The sequence below is a fragment of the Phodopus roborovskii genome, unplaced genomic scaffold (genome assembly GCF_943737965.1).
Source record: "Phodopus roborovskii unplaced genomic scaffold, PHOROB, whole genome shotgun sequence".
Lineage (NCBI taxonomy): Eukaryota > Metazoa > Chordata > Mammalia > Rodentia > Cricetidae > Phodopus > Phodopus roborovskii.
In genome coordinates, this window is record NW_026125543.1 from 5,578,828 (window position 1) to 5,597,572 (window position 18,745).

General features: G+C 37.9%; 1 protein-coding gene across 1 annotated transcript; it reads left to right on the forward strand.

Moving 5' to 3' along the window:
• Positions 1-5,120: 5,120 nt before the first annotated feature.
• On the forward strand, positions 5,121-16,891 carry Sucnr1 (succinate receptor 1). Its single transcript, XM_051177035.1, has 2 exons — positions 5,121-5,210; positions 15,904-16,891. Exons 1-2 carry the CDS (start codon positions 5,121-5,123, stop codon positions 16,852-16,854), a joined length of 1,041 nt encoding a protein of 346 aa, XP_051032992.1. The 3' UTR covers positions 16,855-16,891.
• The last annotated feature ends 1,854 nt before the right edge of the window (positions 16,892-18,745 follow it).

Genomic DNA, 18,745 nt, shown 5'->3' on the forward strand with positions numbered 1-18,745 from the left:
AAGATGACTTTTATTTCCTCAGAATTAAAGATAATAACAACGTATAACAAATATATGACTGTCCTAATGGAACACCTATAAACAACTTCATAGGTATGGACCAATGGCAAGTGTTAACAATTTCTTAAAGACTTGGCATGCAAGCTATAGTCAACAAAAAGTATATAGATTCTGGAAAAATATTTCCTATCCTGCTTTCTCTGCTCCACAATTCATCACATAGGCTGGGTTCCTGCCTTTCTTTGTATGCAGGATTATTCTCTCTATTAAAAGGGAGTCTTGTGTAACAAACAGAAAATAGCACTGTTCTTTGATTAGTCACAAATCCAAATATCACAAAATTAACGATCGATAGCATTCTAATCAATGTCCTGGATTCTTTTAAGTTGTGACCTTATAAGTCTAGAGTAAGAGTATAAAATTAGTGAATATTAAACCAGTCAGCCATTATATAGACCCTGATATTTTATGAAATATTTTAAACAAAAATTTCAGACATAATAAAACTACTACGGCCACAGTAAGTGGATCAACTATGTTCAAACTCACTGTTAGTGAGAATCCAGGCTGTATTTTTTTCTGGCACAGTGGATCAAATAGAAGCTACACAAATTGTGTCTATCATGTAGCCAAGTATGGAGAAAGACTGTCCTTATATCTCATGTTTGCCATCTGTAACTCAGTCCCAATTTGCTTCATATACATAGCAAGGACACAAATGATTATGTCAAGTTTTCAAAGCCAAATATTAGATAATATTTAATTTGGCAAAAAACATAATGGCATATTTTCTAGTGATGCTACAAGAAAGACAGCCATTTAAGAGAGTCATATATAAATTTCAGCTATTGGAGGATTCTGCCTCTTTTCTTCAATCAAGAACCTAATTTTGATAAAAAATTAATTGAGAAAATATCGTGGACAAACATGAATCTGAGAAAACGAATAGGCTGATGGATGTTTATTCAGGGAGAAATCATTTACACCAGAGACAGATGACCATCAGCAGGTTCCCATTCCAAGGATGACTCCGGATGCTCTCTATCTCAGACCGGCAGTAAGCAAGAGCACTGGGGTCCAGGACCCCAGACCTAGCCCCCCCTCCAGGTCACGCCCACACCTGTTCCCAACCCCCAATGGGCATGGTCAGTGCAACAGGTGCAGGTGGGGTGGATATCTCACTACAGAGCAAATGTATACAAAATATAATAAAAATAAAGTATTTGAATAGTCATTTAGCAAATGAAAATTTTCAAGTTCAGGGGCAACTCTCTTTGTTTAATCAGTACAGCACTTTGATGTCTTTCTGAGCATGTGGTTTGATTTTAGACTTCACACAAATGTTTGGATTTCACAGGTCTTGATTTCCATCAGGAAAGCAAGAAAGTGTTATTTGGGTAGATTAAGGTGCTACTCGGACCTCTAACAACTATTTGTCTAGTGAAAGCTGAATTTAAACTGGAAGGCATACCCAAAAAACTCATAATCAACTGTAACTAGATATACTTTTTGCAAATATGATGTTTATTATTATTTAATATTTTTCTTATTTTACATATTCATCTCAGTTCCTTCTCCATTCCATCATCCCATGTCCACCCCCCATCCCCCATCCACTCTTGAGAGAGAGTGGGGCCATTCATGATAAATCATCAAAATCTGTCAAGTCATTTGGGGTAGGGTCTAGGCCCTCCCCGGTGTCTTTAGGCTAAGGGAGTTTCCCTCCATGGTGAATGGGCCCCCAAAGTTCGTTCATGCACTAGGGATACATCCTGGGCAGATAAGATATTTTAATTAAACAAAGAGCAATTATTTGAGTGGGACTCAGTGATAACAAGCCAATATTCTGGCTGCTTAGGAGGTTGAAACAGAAAGATTGTAAATAAAATAATGAAGTAAAAAAAAAAAGTAGGGCAAAGGGATACAGCTCATTAGTACAGGGGGGATGGAAGGGAATTTACCTAGTCAAAAGAAGGTCTTATATTCAACAATCCCATGGTGCAGAGAGAAATGGGGGGCACTTACACTGTACCACACCCCTAACATTCCAGTGTTTGTGACATAGAGGAATGAGATAAGGCTAGTCTTGGCCTGATCCATAGGGAGTATAGATGAACCTGAGATATATGGGACTCTGTATTAAAACAGCTAAATGAAGTAAGTAATAAAAGTGGGGAACTTTGCACTGTGAATGCAATTTCTTGACTGGCCTTGAGCTCAGTATATAGAACAAGGTAGCCTAGAACTCACAGAGATCCTCCTGCCTCTACCTCCTGAATGCTAGGATTGAAGATTGTATACTACCATGTCCAGCTAATGTAACTCTCAAATGACAAGTGTTTATCTGTTTTTCTTTAAAGAAGAAATGGATTATTTATCTCAAACTGAATTATGAGTAGACTGTAATTCATGGTAAAGTAAATTCAGCTAAATAGAGCAGGTTTGGTGTCTAGAAATTGGAAGAGTACAGACACCATCCGTACCCTTTTCTACTGTGTTCTCTTTGCTCTGATATCTACAACATCTCTGGTAGAAGGCATCCTTTGTATTCTTAGGTTTATTCAGCTCTTTGGGATTGCCATGAATATTTCCCCTTAAAGATTTAGGATTAGAGATTTCTTGGCATGAATAATTGTCCTCATCTTTTCTGGCCTATTATCCAGTGAAAATGTGTGTGACCCTTAGGCCAGATGCTTTTCCATCCAGACTGTTTTTGTAACTTGAGAATTTATCTTGTAAGCATGCCTAGAGAAATTGCTAATAGGACCTTCACATAACTATTTCAGTATTTTATCTTTGCCTTTTGTTTATGTAAACTGTTCTGGTTTTTAGATGGAAAATCTAATATTAAATTTCATAAATAATAAATCTTGTAAACAATGCTAACTTGAATACTAATCAAAATGTACTTTATTAGAGAAAATTACACAAAATAACCATATTTATGGTAAAAATATTTAATAGCACTAATTTTGCATTTTGACTTAGCAGTTTCTACTACAAGATCCAGAATAAGGCTAAATGCTCAGCTTGAAGAGAAAAGACAAGTCCTGAAGGTCTGGCCCAGTCCTTCATCAGCTGTGTGATGTGGCCAATGTACCTATGTTTTATTGGGCCTCAGTATCTTCAACTGAAAATTTGGACATTGGTAGTTTGCTTATTGGACTTCCAAGCTTTGTTTAATTTAGTACTGTGAATATTAGCAGTTTTATGGAATAGAGTATCAGTCCCTTCTGAACAAGGAAATCAGCTTAGGCAAGCTTGTATCCCAGATCACACAGCCAGTGAAATGCAAATTCAGGACAAGGGTTCAGTGATCTTTTTCCTTTGCTGGTTCTTAGAAGGCTGTTTAAAATTAGTATGCCTGTGCCAAAATCTACAGCATTAAATCAAAGTTGCCATTGGAATGAAGTTTGATTTACCAAAAATTTCTGTAATAATTAATCTTTAGCAAGCAAGTATAGCACACTATATTGGTCAACAGGGCTAAGCTAACAACCTCCAGTAGTCTACAGTATAATATACATACTTCTATGTGGGCATATATGCTCCCTGGGATTGTCCCAAGTGTCCCTGCTTTACAGATAAGAACACAGAAAAGGAATCTGTGATGAGCTTCAATGTGTGACATTGTTTCTATAAACAAAGAAAGTAAAAACCCTGAAGTTTTGCCCTCTGAAATATTATATACTGAACAGAAGTCATTTCCTAAGAGATGTGTGCTGTCCCAGGCAGAACTGATAACATAAATTGCAGATCTAGTACAAAGGGAAATATCGGGGTCCTTGTTATAAAATGAATAAAACTTTAGAACATGTGACCACACCATGTTGAATCAAGAGTGCAAAGCGTATGTGCTGGATCTGTGAGGCAGCCCAGCAACAAGACAATTAGTCCTGGCAAGGCTAGACAGACTGTCTAGGCGCTTGAGCTGTGCCCGGTAATCTTGAGTAAGGGTAAGACGGCCTGGTAAGTACAGCAGTTCCCAGTCTGTTTATTATGTCTGCCTGGTTGTCAGCTGAGGGATCCTGAGGCAATGGGACACGTGACAGCACAGCAAAGCTATCAGGTTACAGTCTCCTGGAGGATTAAAAAAGAAGTCCAGACCACTTTTTTTTTTTTTTTTTTTTTTTTTTTTTCTCTTTTGCTATCAGGAAGTAGGGCAAAGAAACAGGAAGCACTGAGAAACTGCAGGCACCCACAAAGAAGGAATCACCTTGTCCCCCGTCATAGCGGTGGTTAAAACATAGGAAATACTCTCTTGCAAGTTTTAGCTTGGAGGAGTCCAAAGAAGAGTTGTCTAAAATGAACCAGACTGACTGGCTACTCCAAGGCATTCTCCTTCTGAAAATTGTACCCGAAAGAAATGAAAGAACTCTCTAGCCTTTTCCCTGCATAAGTAGAAAACGCCTGTGATGATTTCTCAGACCTTAGTGACGTCCTCAGTGTAATCTCTATGATTTGGGTCAAGCAATCCAGGTGTTTACTTGAATATAAAACTGATGGAGCTCTGAGGAAAGGCCAGGTGTGTTTCCTCTCTGAAATGGTCAGTCAGTTCTTCTGGGTGTTATTCAAGGAACTGACTGGAATGTATCCACTGCCATCTCTTGAGATTATCGTCTTAGATAGTGTCTCTCTCCTTAATCCCCAGACATAGGATGTACTTTTTTTATATATCTCCTGAACTTATTCAGAGAAAATAAAACAGATATGATCTAAAGTTCTAAAAACCTTTCAAGAGCACACTGACAGAGTGTATGCTCAGACCAGCAAGAATTCACTTTACATTTCCCTCAGGATTTCACCAAAAACGTGAAAAACAAGGAAAAAGGTGAATTCGATTATATAGTAAACATAAAGTGTTTGCCAGCCATTATTATTTAAAGGTGTGCATACACACATGCTTCTTTGTTGTTTGAGGAGTGTATACAATAATTTCAGTTAGAGTGATCTCAAAATATCTTTGTTAAAAGTGTTTCCTGCAAAATGAGTCATCTGTTATGTGTTTTCGCTCTTCAAGAGTTCCTCTGCACGACTTGGAGATTCAACTGAATAAATTACCCATGCCTTTTGAATTATTAATCTTGGCTGCATGATATGCAAATCAGACTGCATTGGCCATGTCCAGCAGCCACACAGCAGTGGGTCAGAAGCTGTCTCCAGCTCCTGGCAGAGTTTCTGTTAAGAGAGAGGCCTCAGTCAGCGGAATGGTAAGGGACACTACAGCCCAGGCCTCCTGGACACATTAAGGAAGGCCAGGCTTTCTGGTGAAGGTTTCTTTTGAAAGTGGCCTGTGAGCTAACCGGTGCTCAGGGAAATGTTCTTAAGTAGATGTGATGTTGCAAAGGGACAAGGCTGTCACTTCTTACTTTGACATCTACTTCCTATGGCTCTAAATGTACTTTTTTTTATGGCTAAATACTGAATTTATCTTACTTTAAAAGGCCTACTGTAATTATAGTGATTTGAATAAATGAAAATATTTACAGAAAAAGGGAAACTATCTGCATCATGGAAAATAACTTAGCATGTAAATTTTAAAGAAAAATTTAACACAATGAATTTTAAGTCATTACAAATTTTAAATGTCTTTACTTATAGCAAAATGAGTATATTTAAGGATCAAGGTTTACTAAGGAAAATGGTGAATTGCAGAAGCAATTGCTATTCTACTCACCAGAACTTTCCAAACTGTATAAGCTATTCTCTAACAATTTAGTGGAAAATGTAACTTAACACATACTATAAGTTTTAATGTTTTGGTGTCATTTGTGAAATATAGTAAAATGAAGTAATTAATGAGCATCAAATGCTTATATTTTTATACATACAAATACTGTTTCATTTGAATTGTTTAAAATAAAAGTAACTTGTTGAAATATCTTTGTTACTGTGAAACTTTGCAGTGACAGTTAAAATTATTAACTTCTGTTAGGCTCTCATAATGGTCAAGGGTATAGAAAGACATTTTTATTAGAATAAAGGGGATTTTTATTAGTGTCAACTTTCTAAACTTTTGGTAAAGAACAAACCTTATTTTTTCAATTAAGAGAACTGTTTTTATAATGAGTTTTCCATTGTTTCAAATTAAAAATGAGTAGTAGCAATTTTGTCATGTAAATGCATTCAGTTTCTTAAATCTAATAGACGTGGTGTTTGTGGGCTTGGAACTAATTATTTCACTTTAGTTATTAAAGTTTTTTTATTTTATTTTTTTTTTAAGAAAATGCACTGTCAATTGTTTACTCACATAAACAATAGCATGTTAGTCAGCATATCCATTGCCTATAAACAAGAAAGCTCCTGGAAAGTGGGAGAGAGGCTAGTAATGTGCTATGGGAAATGCCCCCTTGTATGGGGAGTTTTGCTTAAATGAATACACTTTACTTCCCTGATTTGTATAATTATTTCATAACAAGAGCACATTCTGATACACATCACTAAATTTGAGATACAATATTCTCAAAATAGTGTGTCTTTGTGAAGTTGAATCAACCTGCAAGTATTGGATAGCCTATCTCCAGAAAACCATAACCTGTTAGTATTATGAATGTGATAATAGCTATAAGAATGAAAAATTGAAATAATTATATTAAAGTAATAGATTATGAGATATTATGAAAAAGCCAAATTACATTTTAACAAACTTTCAGTAATATTGAATATAAAACTATTAGGACTGATTGGTTTAATTTTTGTTCCTTGATTTTTGCCTATTTGATTCCAGACTGTACTACACAATTAATATGTACTTTATCCACATACTTTTTGTTTTTGTTGGTTTAATTATTTCTTGTACTTTAGATTATATTAATTACATTATTTTCCCTTCCCTTTCCACCCTCTGAACCCTCCTATATGCTCTCTTTCAAATTCATGGCCTCCTTTCCCATTAATGCTTGTTATATGCATATATGAACATATATATACCTGAATACAACCTGTTCAGTCTGTATAACATTATTTACAAAACAACTTCTAAAATACAGGCTCCGGGGACATTGTGGAAGAGGGGGCAGGTAGAGTGTGAGATTGTAAAATGAGGAAGTTTCTGGTAAGACTGTATCTCCTAGTAATGGCAGAAGCTGCACCCACAATATCTCACCAAGTGACTGGCATAGCTAAGCTGAACAAGGACAACAATAAACATGCTGGAATGGATGCAGAAAGCCCAGGAGGTCTCAGCCCTAACAAAGAACTACAGTCAACTAAGGAATGCCTAGAGTAGGATAAAAAGACTCTTCCCCAGAGAAGAATACGCCAATTATTTATCCAAAACCACAAAGTCAACCTGAAAATAGACACTTGTAAAGTTTTTGTGGTGGTGGGGGTGGGTGTTTGTTCTTAAATCAAGATTTATTCTATGAGAAGCAATACAATGGTACGGATTAATAAGTAAAAGTAATCAATCATTTTAGCCATTTATTCTCTGTAACTGGCCCTGGTATTCTGTTTTTACTAAACCTCTAATCTTTACTGGAAAACAGAATTTTTCATCACTTCCACTGGGTCCAAGACCCAGTCATCGAGTTGCATATGACTTTGTGGATACATTTTCCATTCCATTTTGTGACCCATACAAATTGCATAAACCCAAAGCATTTCCTCAGCTTAAATGGGATCCAGTATAATCAGAAAGAGGAAGAGGATATTCAAAATGAAGCAAATGAGTTTCTTATCTCCAGAAAACTTTTTATTGTCTTAATTTTCATTTAACGTGTGTAGCAGCGCTTCAGTGTTTCCTACATGACATAAATATCATAAAATGAGTCTTGAAGGGCTCTGATGTTAAAGCTTAGACAAACAAGGATTAGCTACAAAAGAGATAGCAAATGGAGAAAATGGGATATGAGGTTGCAATGTTCTAGAAAGCAAGGAGGAGAAAGCTCCCAGTCATTGCATTGAAAGCTGCAGCAGATTTGATTATACAGTAAGACATGTTCATTATGTAATGACCCACACATGATAGCATTTTAAAAGTTCATGTCCTTCATTTTTTACTTTATCTTTTTAACTTTTGAAAAATTCACACATAAGTATTTTATTTACATCATTTCCTCCTCTGTCTCACCCCCATACAACTTCTCCCTTGTTCTTTCATTCCTCAAATCCTTCTGTAAGTTTTAGTTACAGACAGGCATACATATTTAGTAGATACATAGAAAATGTATATGTATATTCATCTACAGATTTTTGTACATACACATGCATAGAGGTGATCACTTGGGATTCAATAACATTGGGGGGGGTTCATCCCTAGAGAAATTTAATGTTCCCCTCTCTCAACAGCTGTAGATTGCCACTAACTCCACTAAGGGTGGTATCCTCTTCAATCTCTCCCATTCACATTGGTATGTCAGCAGGTGTTATCATTATATAAGTCTTGTTTTGGCAGCCATCTTGTTGAGATTTTTCTGGGTGCAACTTCCTTGACATGTCTAGAAGACACTATTTCAGAGTAGGCACCTGTTCCTCTGCCTTTCAACTCATTCGGCCCCCATTCCCCAGTGTTCCTTGAACCTTAGCTTTAGAGGATATAGATGTACTAACTGAGGATGGACAACCCCGCAGTTACTTCCTCTCTACGCTTGCCTGTTGTGGATGTTTGCCGAAGTCTCCATCTGGGGAAGAGAGCCTTCTTTAATGATGGGTGAGAGCTCTACTTATCTGAAGGGACTAATGTACAGGGTCTGTTTTTTATAATTTTTGGCAATTTAAAAGTTTTATTTTATTAATTACATGCATCCTTTGGCTGTCTAGACAATCATAGACAGATAGTGTGTAAAGGTAAACGAAAGGAGAAATGACACAATAAAAGCCTTACTGCTAAGGCTGGAACCATTTGTATTTTGGTATATATCTTTTTAGACTTTCATGTGTTCAGCAATTTCAGATTAAATATCTAATCAAATGTCTCAAATCCTTAGACCAATTTTAGAAGTTACACATTAAAGTTTGCTTTGTACAAATCTGTTTAGAAATCAGAGGTCTCAGTACCATAGTGACTGATTTCTCTCCCCCAACCCCCCCCCCTGTGTGTGTCCTATTATGCACAGGGTTAGTTTTTATGGTGAAATAGATTACTAGCTCTTATTTTGTGGATTTACTATTTCTCTAGCCTTGGAGGAAGTATTTCTGAAACTGCTTTATAAACAGTCAGGTTTCCGGCCCTCTCTATTCAGCATGCAATTCCAGACCGCATACTAACTGCTAGCCACTGTGCAGATGTAGAAGATAAACAACGAGCAAAACAAGTTTATAAAAATTGGTAAGGCAAAATTTGATGCATACGGAAAGCATGCACTGGGGGCACCTAGTTTATTTAGATTTTGTGGACAGGCAGCCAATTAGGGAAACCAACTTTGAACCGGGGTCTGAAAGAAATACAGATAGTAGACACAATAGGTTGGCACAAGAGGAAGAGCAGCAGGGAAGAGATGCAGATGGGCTAGCACAGTGGGACTGCTCTATGCAGTTAGAGGACAGGAGGAGAGATGAACAAGAACAGAGCATGAGGGCTGAAGTGGAATGCAAGGGTGGGCTGGGGGCATTGGGAATACAGACTTTAGTCCATGGAAGGATTTTAACATAGGATAGCAACATGATTTAATTTTTAGCTATAGATTTGTTCAAGAAAAGTTGAAATGAACAAGAGCCAGAAAAAGTATGAGGACACAGCAGGAGAATATGATACATATAACTATTCCCTTCACAGACTGATGTAAGTATATATAGTGAAGAACTGACAGATTTGAGAAATACATAGAAATTAAAGTCAACAAAGCTTGGTAGTTTTTTCTTGATGGAGGTTAAATTGCAGCTGACTCTAAAAATTTCTGTGGTAGGCATTTGGATAAATGGAAAAATTATTATACTGACAAAGGTGATTCAAGAATAGCTAACAAGTTAGGGTGTTTAAAGTCAGAGGTGTCTGTAAGAAATCAATCCACAGCAATACAATAAACCATTTGTATTCAGCAGAGAGATCTGACATAGGTTATAAATGTGGGAATTGTTTGTACATAAATAGTCATTAAAGTTTAAACATGGATAATATAACCCAAGATGAATACAAAGAAGGGAGATGAGAACTGAGATAGGATGTCAAAATCTCTAGAGCCACAAAAGATGGAAGTCAGGGAGAGAAAAAGAAAGCTAGGATTCTGCCTTGACATAAAAGGAAATGGGTGTTTTCATAACAATCTTACTGCAGGCTAATAAATCAACTGGTGAAAACTGACCACTGGATTGGGAAATATGACTGTTTAAAGAACTCAGGGTTACAAACCAGATTAGGGAATGCTAGACAGAAAATGAGTCCAGATAACAAAGCATTTAGTAAAACATTTCTCCATAAACAAAGCCCGAAGAGAAGGGCAACTTGAGATGCATGGGAAAGTCTTTAAACCTGGGACAAATTTTTTAGATTGATAGACAAAGGTGTTTAAGTCCTAGTAGACAAGGTACAGATGGATGGGTCTAGAAATGAAACACTGAGGATGTGCCATCAGCAAGTCCTCAGTGTAAGGAAAAAGTCTGAAAGGATGTGGAGAGGAGTAATTTAAATAGCAGATGGATCTGAGAATGGGTGGCTTCAGAAGGATCCAATGAAGAAATATCCATCTTGGTAGGCTAAGTGGTAAAGACAGCTGTCTGATGATTGTGATGAGCAGGATAGAGTAGCTGGAAAGAAGTCTGAAAGCGAAAAGAAATTTGAAATTGAGAAATGCAATACATTCTGCCATTCTCTACAGAGGAATTGAAAATGAAAACACAGGGCTTGGTTCACCAGCAGTGTTTGTGGGAACTGACTCAGACGGTAACTTGTAAGCATGAGGCCTGAGGTTGATGCCCAGTGCCCATGTTAAAAAAAGGAGTGGAGCATGGAAAATCCCAAGGGTGGAGAGGCAGAGACTAGAACATCCCTGATGCTTTCCTAAGCAATTGTTCTAGCTGACTGGGAACTCATGGTAGTGAGTGAGGAAACATGCCAACCTCTGGACACCACATTCACAAACACATATGTGAACACAAATGTACTTATACACATACACCTCACGAAAGCAATGATACAATATTGAAGTTATCTATAAATTTATGTTGCAGTCTCATAAATAAAACACTACCAAACTACCAGCAATCAACTTCAACAAAATCTGAATTTGACCAAACAAGATATATTTTCTATATATCTTCCTCATAGAAAACTTTAAAGCTTCATATGAAAACAGATTAGAGTATTTGTACTTACAATGAAATAATTATTTGACTATAACTAATACTCTGCACCATGTTTAACAGGAAGAAATTAGAAAAGTTTGTTTTCAACCTTGTTTCTTCTATTAGAAATAATTAGGATCCACTACTTTAAAAAAAATCAACATATTTTCGGTTTACTCAAGTCCTTGAAATATTCTCACTCCAATGTTGCCTTATTGCCAGAGAATGATAACAAGTTATCAGAAGTTTAAATTGGTATTCAGAGGGTCTTACTACAATGTTTTTCTAGTTGCTGTGGTGGTTAGTTTTAAAGGTCAATGTGACATGAACAAGAATTACTGGGGCACATATTTTTTTTTTAGAGTACAAAAAGGAAAGTGTTCTTTATTTTTTGGATTTTAGTCATTACAAAGGTATGGATCAGGCACATGTGAGTCAGTATTCCAAGCAAAACAGGACAGGTGAGAGATTCATGTTGAGAAACCCGTGAAACTAAACAAGATGCAGCAATGAATAAGGAAGCAAAATTGGTTGTCATAAACCAGTTGATAAGTTTCTTGAGTTTCGGGGCTCAATGTAATTGTCCAGTAGCTTAGGTTGTTCCCAATCCAGAGACTGTAAGATGTAAGTGCCCAAGTCCATCCTCCAGGCAGCTGTTGGACTTGTGAATAAAAGACTCATTCCCTAATGGATTCCTGATTCATTTGTAAAGACTCCTCTAGTATTGTGTCTATGACTTTCCTCTTATTTTCCCATAAGCTTCCACAAAATCTCCCCCATTACTGTGCTCTCCCTTGGCTCAGGTCTGCCATTAACACCTCAATCCTTAGGACAACATATGATGAGATGTCTTTGTGGTGTCCTATTTTCATGTATTTATTTATTCTTATTTTACATATTGATCCCAGTTCCTTCTCCCTCCATCCCATACCCCCGACCACCTTCCCATATCACCCCCCCCAACTCCACAGGGAGGGTGATGCCTTCCAGGAGGGATAAACAAAATCTGTCAAGTCTTTTGGAGAAGGGCCTAGGCCCTCCCTCCTGCCTCTAGGTTGGGGAATGTCCTCCCAGAGTCTTTTTGTGCACCAGGAATGCATCCTGATTTCACTGTCAGGGAAATGCAAATCATAACAACTCTGAGATACCATCTTACTTATGCCAGAATGGCTAAAATTAGAAACACCAATGACAACTTATGCTGGAAAGGATGTGGAGAAAGGGGACCACTCCTCCACTACTGGTGGGAGTGCAAACTTGTACAGCCATTTTGGAGATCACTATGGTGGTTCCTCAGAAAAATGGGAATCAGTCTACCGCAGGACCCAGCAATCCCACTCTTAGGCATATTCCCAAATGATTCACATCCATGCAACAAAGACATCTGTTCAACTATGTTAGTAGCAGCATTATTTGTAATAACAAGAACCTGGAAGCAACTTCCTCAACTGAAGAGTGGATAAAGAAGATGTGGCACATTTATAAAATGGAATACTACTCTGTGGGGGAAAAACAATGGAATCTTGAAATTTGCAGGCAAATGGATGGAACTTGAAGAAACCATCCTGAATGAGGTAATCCAGTCACAGAAAGAGGAACATGGTATGTACTCATATAGGGATTTTAGACAATGAACAAAGGATCACCACCCTATAATTCACACTGTCAGAGAAGCTAGTAAGATTCATATAGGTCCCTTACAGAAGGGGAAAGGAACTACATCTCCTGAGCATATTGGGGGTGGGGGGTGCAGTGAGTGGAGAGGGAGCTAGGAGAAAGAGAAGGGGAAGAGCGGAAAGCATGTGGGACTAGGAAGATTGAAGCAGTGGAGGAATAGAGGAGAGAAAGGGAGAGAGAGAGAGCATAAAAGAGGGAGCCATTATAGATTTGAAGAGAAAACTAACTGTAGAGAAATGACCAGAGACCTACAAGACTGACCCCAACTAACAATTTGAGCAACAGTGGAAAGGCTTCCCTAAATGTCCTTCCCTGATAATGAGATTGATGACTAACTTATCCACCATCATAGAGCCTTCATCTAGCAGCTGATGGAAACAGAAGCAGACACCCACAGCTAAACACTGAGCTGAACTGGAATCCAGATGCAGAAAGGGAGGACAAAACCAGGCTACAGAAACACATAGAGACAGCTGACCTGAACAAGGAGGAGCTAATGGACACCCAGACTGATAGCTGGGAATCCAGCATTACTGACTCAAACTCCCAGAACATGGGTCTCAGTTAGAAGGCCTGGGCAGTCTAAGGGACCTCTGACAGTGGAACTGGGACATAAATTCTTAATGAGAGACTGTCTACATTGAGTTGCTCTGTGGGCATGTTTATAGGAGACCATCTTAATTAATTAAGTGATGTTGAAAATTCAGTCCATGGTGGTCAGTACCATTTCGCAGCCAGATCCCTGAACTGTAAAAACATGTGGAGTAATCCAGCTGAGTACAAGCAAGCAAGAAAATGAGTACACATGGATTCATTTACTCCTCTGTTGACTGTGAATGTCTTTCATGCTTTGATGAACTGGAAACTGGAACTGTTAGCTACAATAAATTCACCCCAAGTAACTTTTTATCATGGCATTTTATTCCAGCAATAGAAATGAAACTAGAAAAGTTACGAATGTGACCTCAGCAAGAACTAAGTCTGAATGTTGTGTTCTCAAAATTCATGTGCTAGGACCTAACTGTATGGAATGATAGGACTTCTACAAAAGCAAAGGGTTGGCCCTCATGTGTAAGGAGTAAGGTTTTTTCTCCTGCCTAGTCTTGTCCCTCCGCCACGCCAGCCCCAAATAATATACAGAGACTCTGTATTTGATATTATGCTGTTGGCCAGTTACTTGTTTCTTATAGGCTAGCTCTGTCTTAAGTATTAACCCATTTCTATGTATTTCCACGTGGTCTTACCAGCAAGAGGCGGCTGGTGGTTCTAGTCTCTCCATACTCTCCATCTTGACTCCTCCTTACTACTTCCTCTTTCTTCCTTGTCTCCTAGTCCCTCCTACCTTCCTTTCCTATTGGCCAACAGTGCTTTATTCATTAACCAGTATGAGAAACATATATACATAATGGCATCTCCTATCATCTCCTCTTTTCTGTCTAAATAAAAAGAAGGGTTTTAACCTTAACATAGCAAAATATATCATGCAACAATTATCAAGTAAGAATCACAGGTAACAATATTTAGTTCATCTCCCATCACTCATGATTCAGATAGTGTCCTTGTAATAGCATGAAGGGAGCTGCCATGCTCTGTGATATTGCTTGGAGAATAGCATCACTTGTCACCAGATACTGAATCTGCTAGTACTTTCGTCTTGTACCTCCCTAACTGTGTAAGAAAGTCAAACAGTTCTATTATTTCTGTATTTCCCACTACAAGATATATTGCCACAGACACAGGAATTGACTAAAATAGCACTGAAATTTCTACACTTCAGTGAAATCATTTATCGAATAATTCTACTACCAGTCCCTACTTCATGTTTTTACTAATATTAAATGACTCAGTCCTCAGAATGTGGTGAACACTCTTAGCTCACAAGACATGGCAACCATCATTGTTACTTCTAAGGTTTTCAGCACCTTATTTTAAATTTTAAGACATTTCTGTTTTGAAATGGAGTAATACATTCTAGTTTAATGAAATAAGAAAATTCTTTACTATATACAACCAGGTAGAAGCTATTCTAAAAGACAACTATATCCAACATCCCTACTACCTTTCCCGGGTTAAAGTTCAGTTCAGTTGAACTCAGCAGAATTTGTAGGGATTTAGGTCTGGCCCTGAATACACAAAGGGTATTTAGCATCTTCTCACTGCTTATTTGATCACTTTTTTTCCTGCTTTTTTATTAAGCCCTCTTTTTGTTTCTGTGCTGAGTTCTGGCACATGTTCTCCCAGAGTCTGGAAGCAAGTCTTAGACAAGTAGACATCTGGGGTCCTAATTTCCCAGACAGTAATTTGCACTCCATCTCAAAATTTACTTGCAGTTTTCTTATACTTACCTATTTTTATTTATTTATTTAGATGTGTGTGCATACACACCCTTGCAAATGAGTGTGCACATGTATACACAAGCAGGTACAGGTGTAGAGGTCAGAAACAAACTGCAGTAGTCAGTTTTCTTCTAACATTTAAATTATTACTTGTTTGTATTCATATCTATATTGCAGTATCCTGTAAATATTTTTCCTGTTTCTTCTCAAGAAGTCATTCATTGCCTCACATTAACCACTCTGCTTTATTCTTTACTGTCACACTAAGTGACAAGGATACAGTCTGAAGATGTCCAGTGAAGCCTTGTTGAAATAATACAGTCACATGCACATATAATGTGTGAGTTTGCATATGATATACTAATGTATATGAACATGCTATTTTTGTTTGTTTGGTTGGTTTTTGCTCTGTTTTTGAGATGGGGATCTCACTGCATACCCTAGCTTGTCTGAAACTCACTATGTAGACTAGATTGTCCTGGAACTCACAGAGTTCTGCTTGCCTCTGCTTCCCCAGTCCTGGTATTACAGATATACCCCATCATACATGACTAATATGTGTATTCTTCACCAACTTTCCCTAGTTAAATGTTAGGTTTTCAATTATTGTCCTCCCACTTGTCCTTGGTCACAGCCTAGTGTTTGACCTTTTATTTTCTGTCTGCTTTAGTCACAGAATTCATCATGTCAAAACTGGCTGGCTGCAGAGAATATCTTGAAAAAGTACTACCTCTCCACATTTTATGGGATTGAGTTCGTTTTGGGGATGCTTGGGAACGTCACAGTGGTGTTCGGCTACCTCTTCTGCCTGAAGAACTGGAACAGCAGCAACGTGTATCTCTTTAACCTTTCCATCTCTGACTTCGCTTTCCTGTGCACCCTCCCCATGCTGATAAGGAGTTATGCCAATGAGACCTGGATCTATGGAGATGTTCTCTGCATTTGCAACCGATACGTGCTTCATGCCAACCTCTACACCAGCATCCTTTTCCTCACTTTCATCAGCATCGATAGGTACCTGCTCATGAAGTACCCTTTCCGAGAACATGTTCTGCAAAAGAAAGAGTTTGCTGTTTTAATCTCTTTAGCTGTCTGGGTCTTAGTAACCTTAGAAGTCCTACCCATATTCCCCTTCATAAATTCTGACCAAACAGGCGAAGACATCATCTGCAAAGACTATGCAAGTTCCGGGAACCCTAAATACAATCTCATTTACAGTTTGTGCCTGACCTTGTTGGGCTTCCTCATTCCTCTCTCTGTGATGTGCTTCTTCTATTACAAGATGGTAGTCTTCCTAAGGAGGAGGAGCAGGCAGCAGGTGACTGCTATGCCACTGGACAAGCCTCTGCGCTTGGTGGTCCTGGCAGTGGCCATCTTCTCTGTACTCTTCACACCCTACCACATCATGCGCAATGTGAGGATAGCCTCACGCCTCGATAGCTGGCCACAAGGATGTTCGCAGGAGGTCATCAAAATCTTGTACATTGTGACCCGGCCTCTGGCCTTTCTGAACAGTGCTGTCAACCCCATCTTCTACTTTCTCATGGGAGACCACTTCAGAGAGATGCTGATTAGTAAACTGAGACAGTACTTCAAATCCCTTACCTCCTTCAGGACATGAGCTGGGGATCTTCTTTTCCCTCCAGGTCTCATTTACTTTCTCAGCCCCGAATAAGCACACAAAGTCATATATTAATTATAAACTGTTGGTTGATGGCTAGGGCATCTTATTGGCTAGCTGTGTCTTAAATGTTAATTCATTTATATTAATCTATGTATTTCCATTGGCTTACCAGAGAATGTCTGTCAAGTCCTATCCTCCTCCATGATGTCCCTTTCTGGTTTCCCTCTGCCTATTTTTCACAGAATTCTCCTTGTCTCCAAATCCTGCCTATCTTCATGCCTCTTTTGACAAACATTGCTGTATTCATCAACCAATAAGAGAAACATATATACAGAAAGACATTCCCTATCATCAGTCTTCACTCAGTCAAATTGCTCTGCAGTTGAGTTTTAACCAAGTAGACAACTATGTCCGGATTTTAGCTACTTTCCCACATGTAATGGTAGAGTACAAGCTGGGTCATGGACAGCCAGAAAGTCTGTTTAAATAGAGGCACATATCTGTCTTTATTTTAGGTTGTACCCAGTGTACAAGAAAATACGCATTATAAAAGTATTGATATCTTCCCTTAAGAACTGAAAAAAGTGTACTAATGCTGTCAATGTCTGGACACTTAAGATCTAATACCTTGGAAATTTAAAGAATTCTTCTATCAGTGTAAAAGAAATACAAGATATCTAGATTATCATGCTGCATGCTTTTTATCATTGGCCAGGTTGATAAACATGTATAGGAAATACTCTCTGCTATTTTTATTCTGGCAATATTAAAACTTTACATGAAAAATAAGTAGAAATCAATATATACCATTAACTTTTATTTATAGAAGATATATTCTTGAAAAGTATAAAATAAGAGCAATGCTTAATAAAAGCTGTATAAACAGTCTCTCAGTACTGATCATGAACTGTAATTCACCTGTAATATATCAATCAGTCCTTTTCTGTTAGATGGACTATAGGAGATAAGAATCTTTGTTTAGGTTAGTAGGATGTAAAATGTTTAACAAAGGGAATTGGTATGTTCTACTTTGGCTTTCAGAAAGTTGGCCATGATCAAATTCCATACGTATCATAGTCAATGAGGCTTAGCCAAGGTGTGCTTATTGCTAACTGAAAACATATCCCATAGTAATTTTACTCAAATATTGAAGACACATGCCAAGGAAAGATTCAGAAATTCTGCCAATACAAAACTCTAAATGTGTTGGAAATGCATAGCAAAATAAAACACAACAAAATGAGTTCGTTGTTTCTATGATGATTGTGCTGTCTGGAATTCTGATGTCATAATCTGATGCCTACTACATGGAAATATAGTAAAAGTCCCCTCCACTTCCATCACCTCTAAACAGAGAACTTTAAAACACATTATTGGGGCTGGAGCATAACATTAAGAGCACTTGTTGCCCTTGAAAGAGGTTTAGGTTCAGTTCTCAGCACCCAGGCTGAGCAGGCTGAGCTCACAACTCCCTGTAACTACAGCTCCAAGGGAGCCAGTACCACATTCTGGACCCCTTCAGCACCTGTATGCACATGGTTGACATACAAACAAGCAGGCACACATGTATGAAATAAATAAATTTGTAAAATAATATATAATTATTAATATCAGGAACTAACAAACAAGAGGCAAGAAACTATTAATTCCATGTTCATTGCGTAGTTTCCCTGAACATAGCCCTGCAGCCATGTAAAAAGTCTGAAAGTTACTTTGAAAAGAAAAGGAATGTCAGTCAGTTCATTTTATGTTTGAGCATTTTCTCTCTCCTTAGGCTTATACTGCCCTTTGCTTACATCTTTACTCCTGAGCCATTCACAAAATTTTTCACATATCCTCAGATTTTACAGACAACTTTCTTTTGGTAAGAAGTATGACTGAATTTTAT

Coding starts and splice junctions, on each gene's coding strand:
- Sucnr1 (XM_051177035.1), top strand. CDS start 5,121: ATGTCCAGCAGCCACACAGCAGTGGGTCAGAAGCTGTCTCCAGCTCCT. Junction 5,211..15,903: donor AGGCCTCAGTCAGCGGAATG/GTAAGGGACACT, acceptor TGTCTGCTTTAG/TCACAGAATTCATCATGTCA.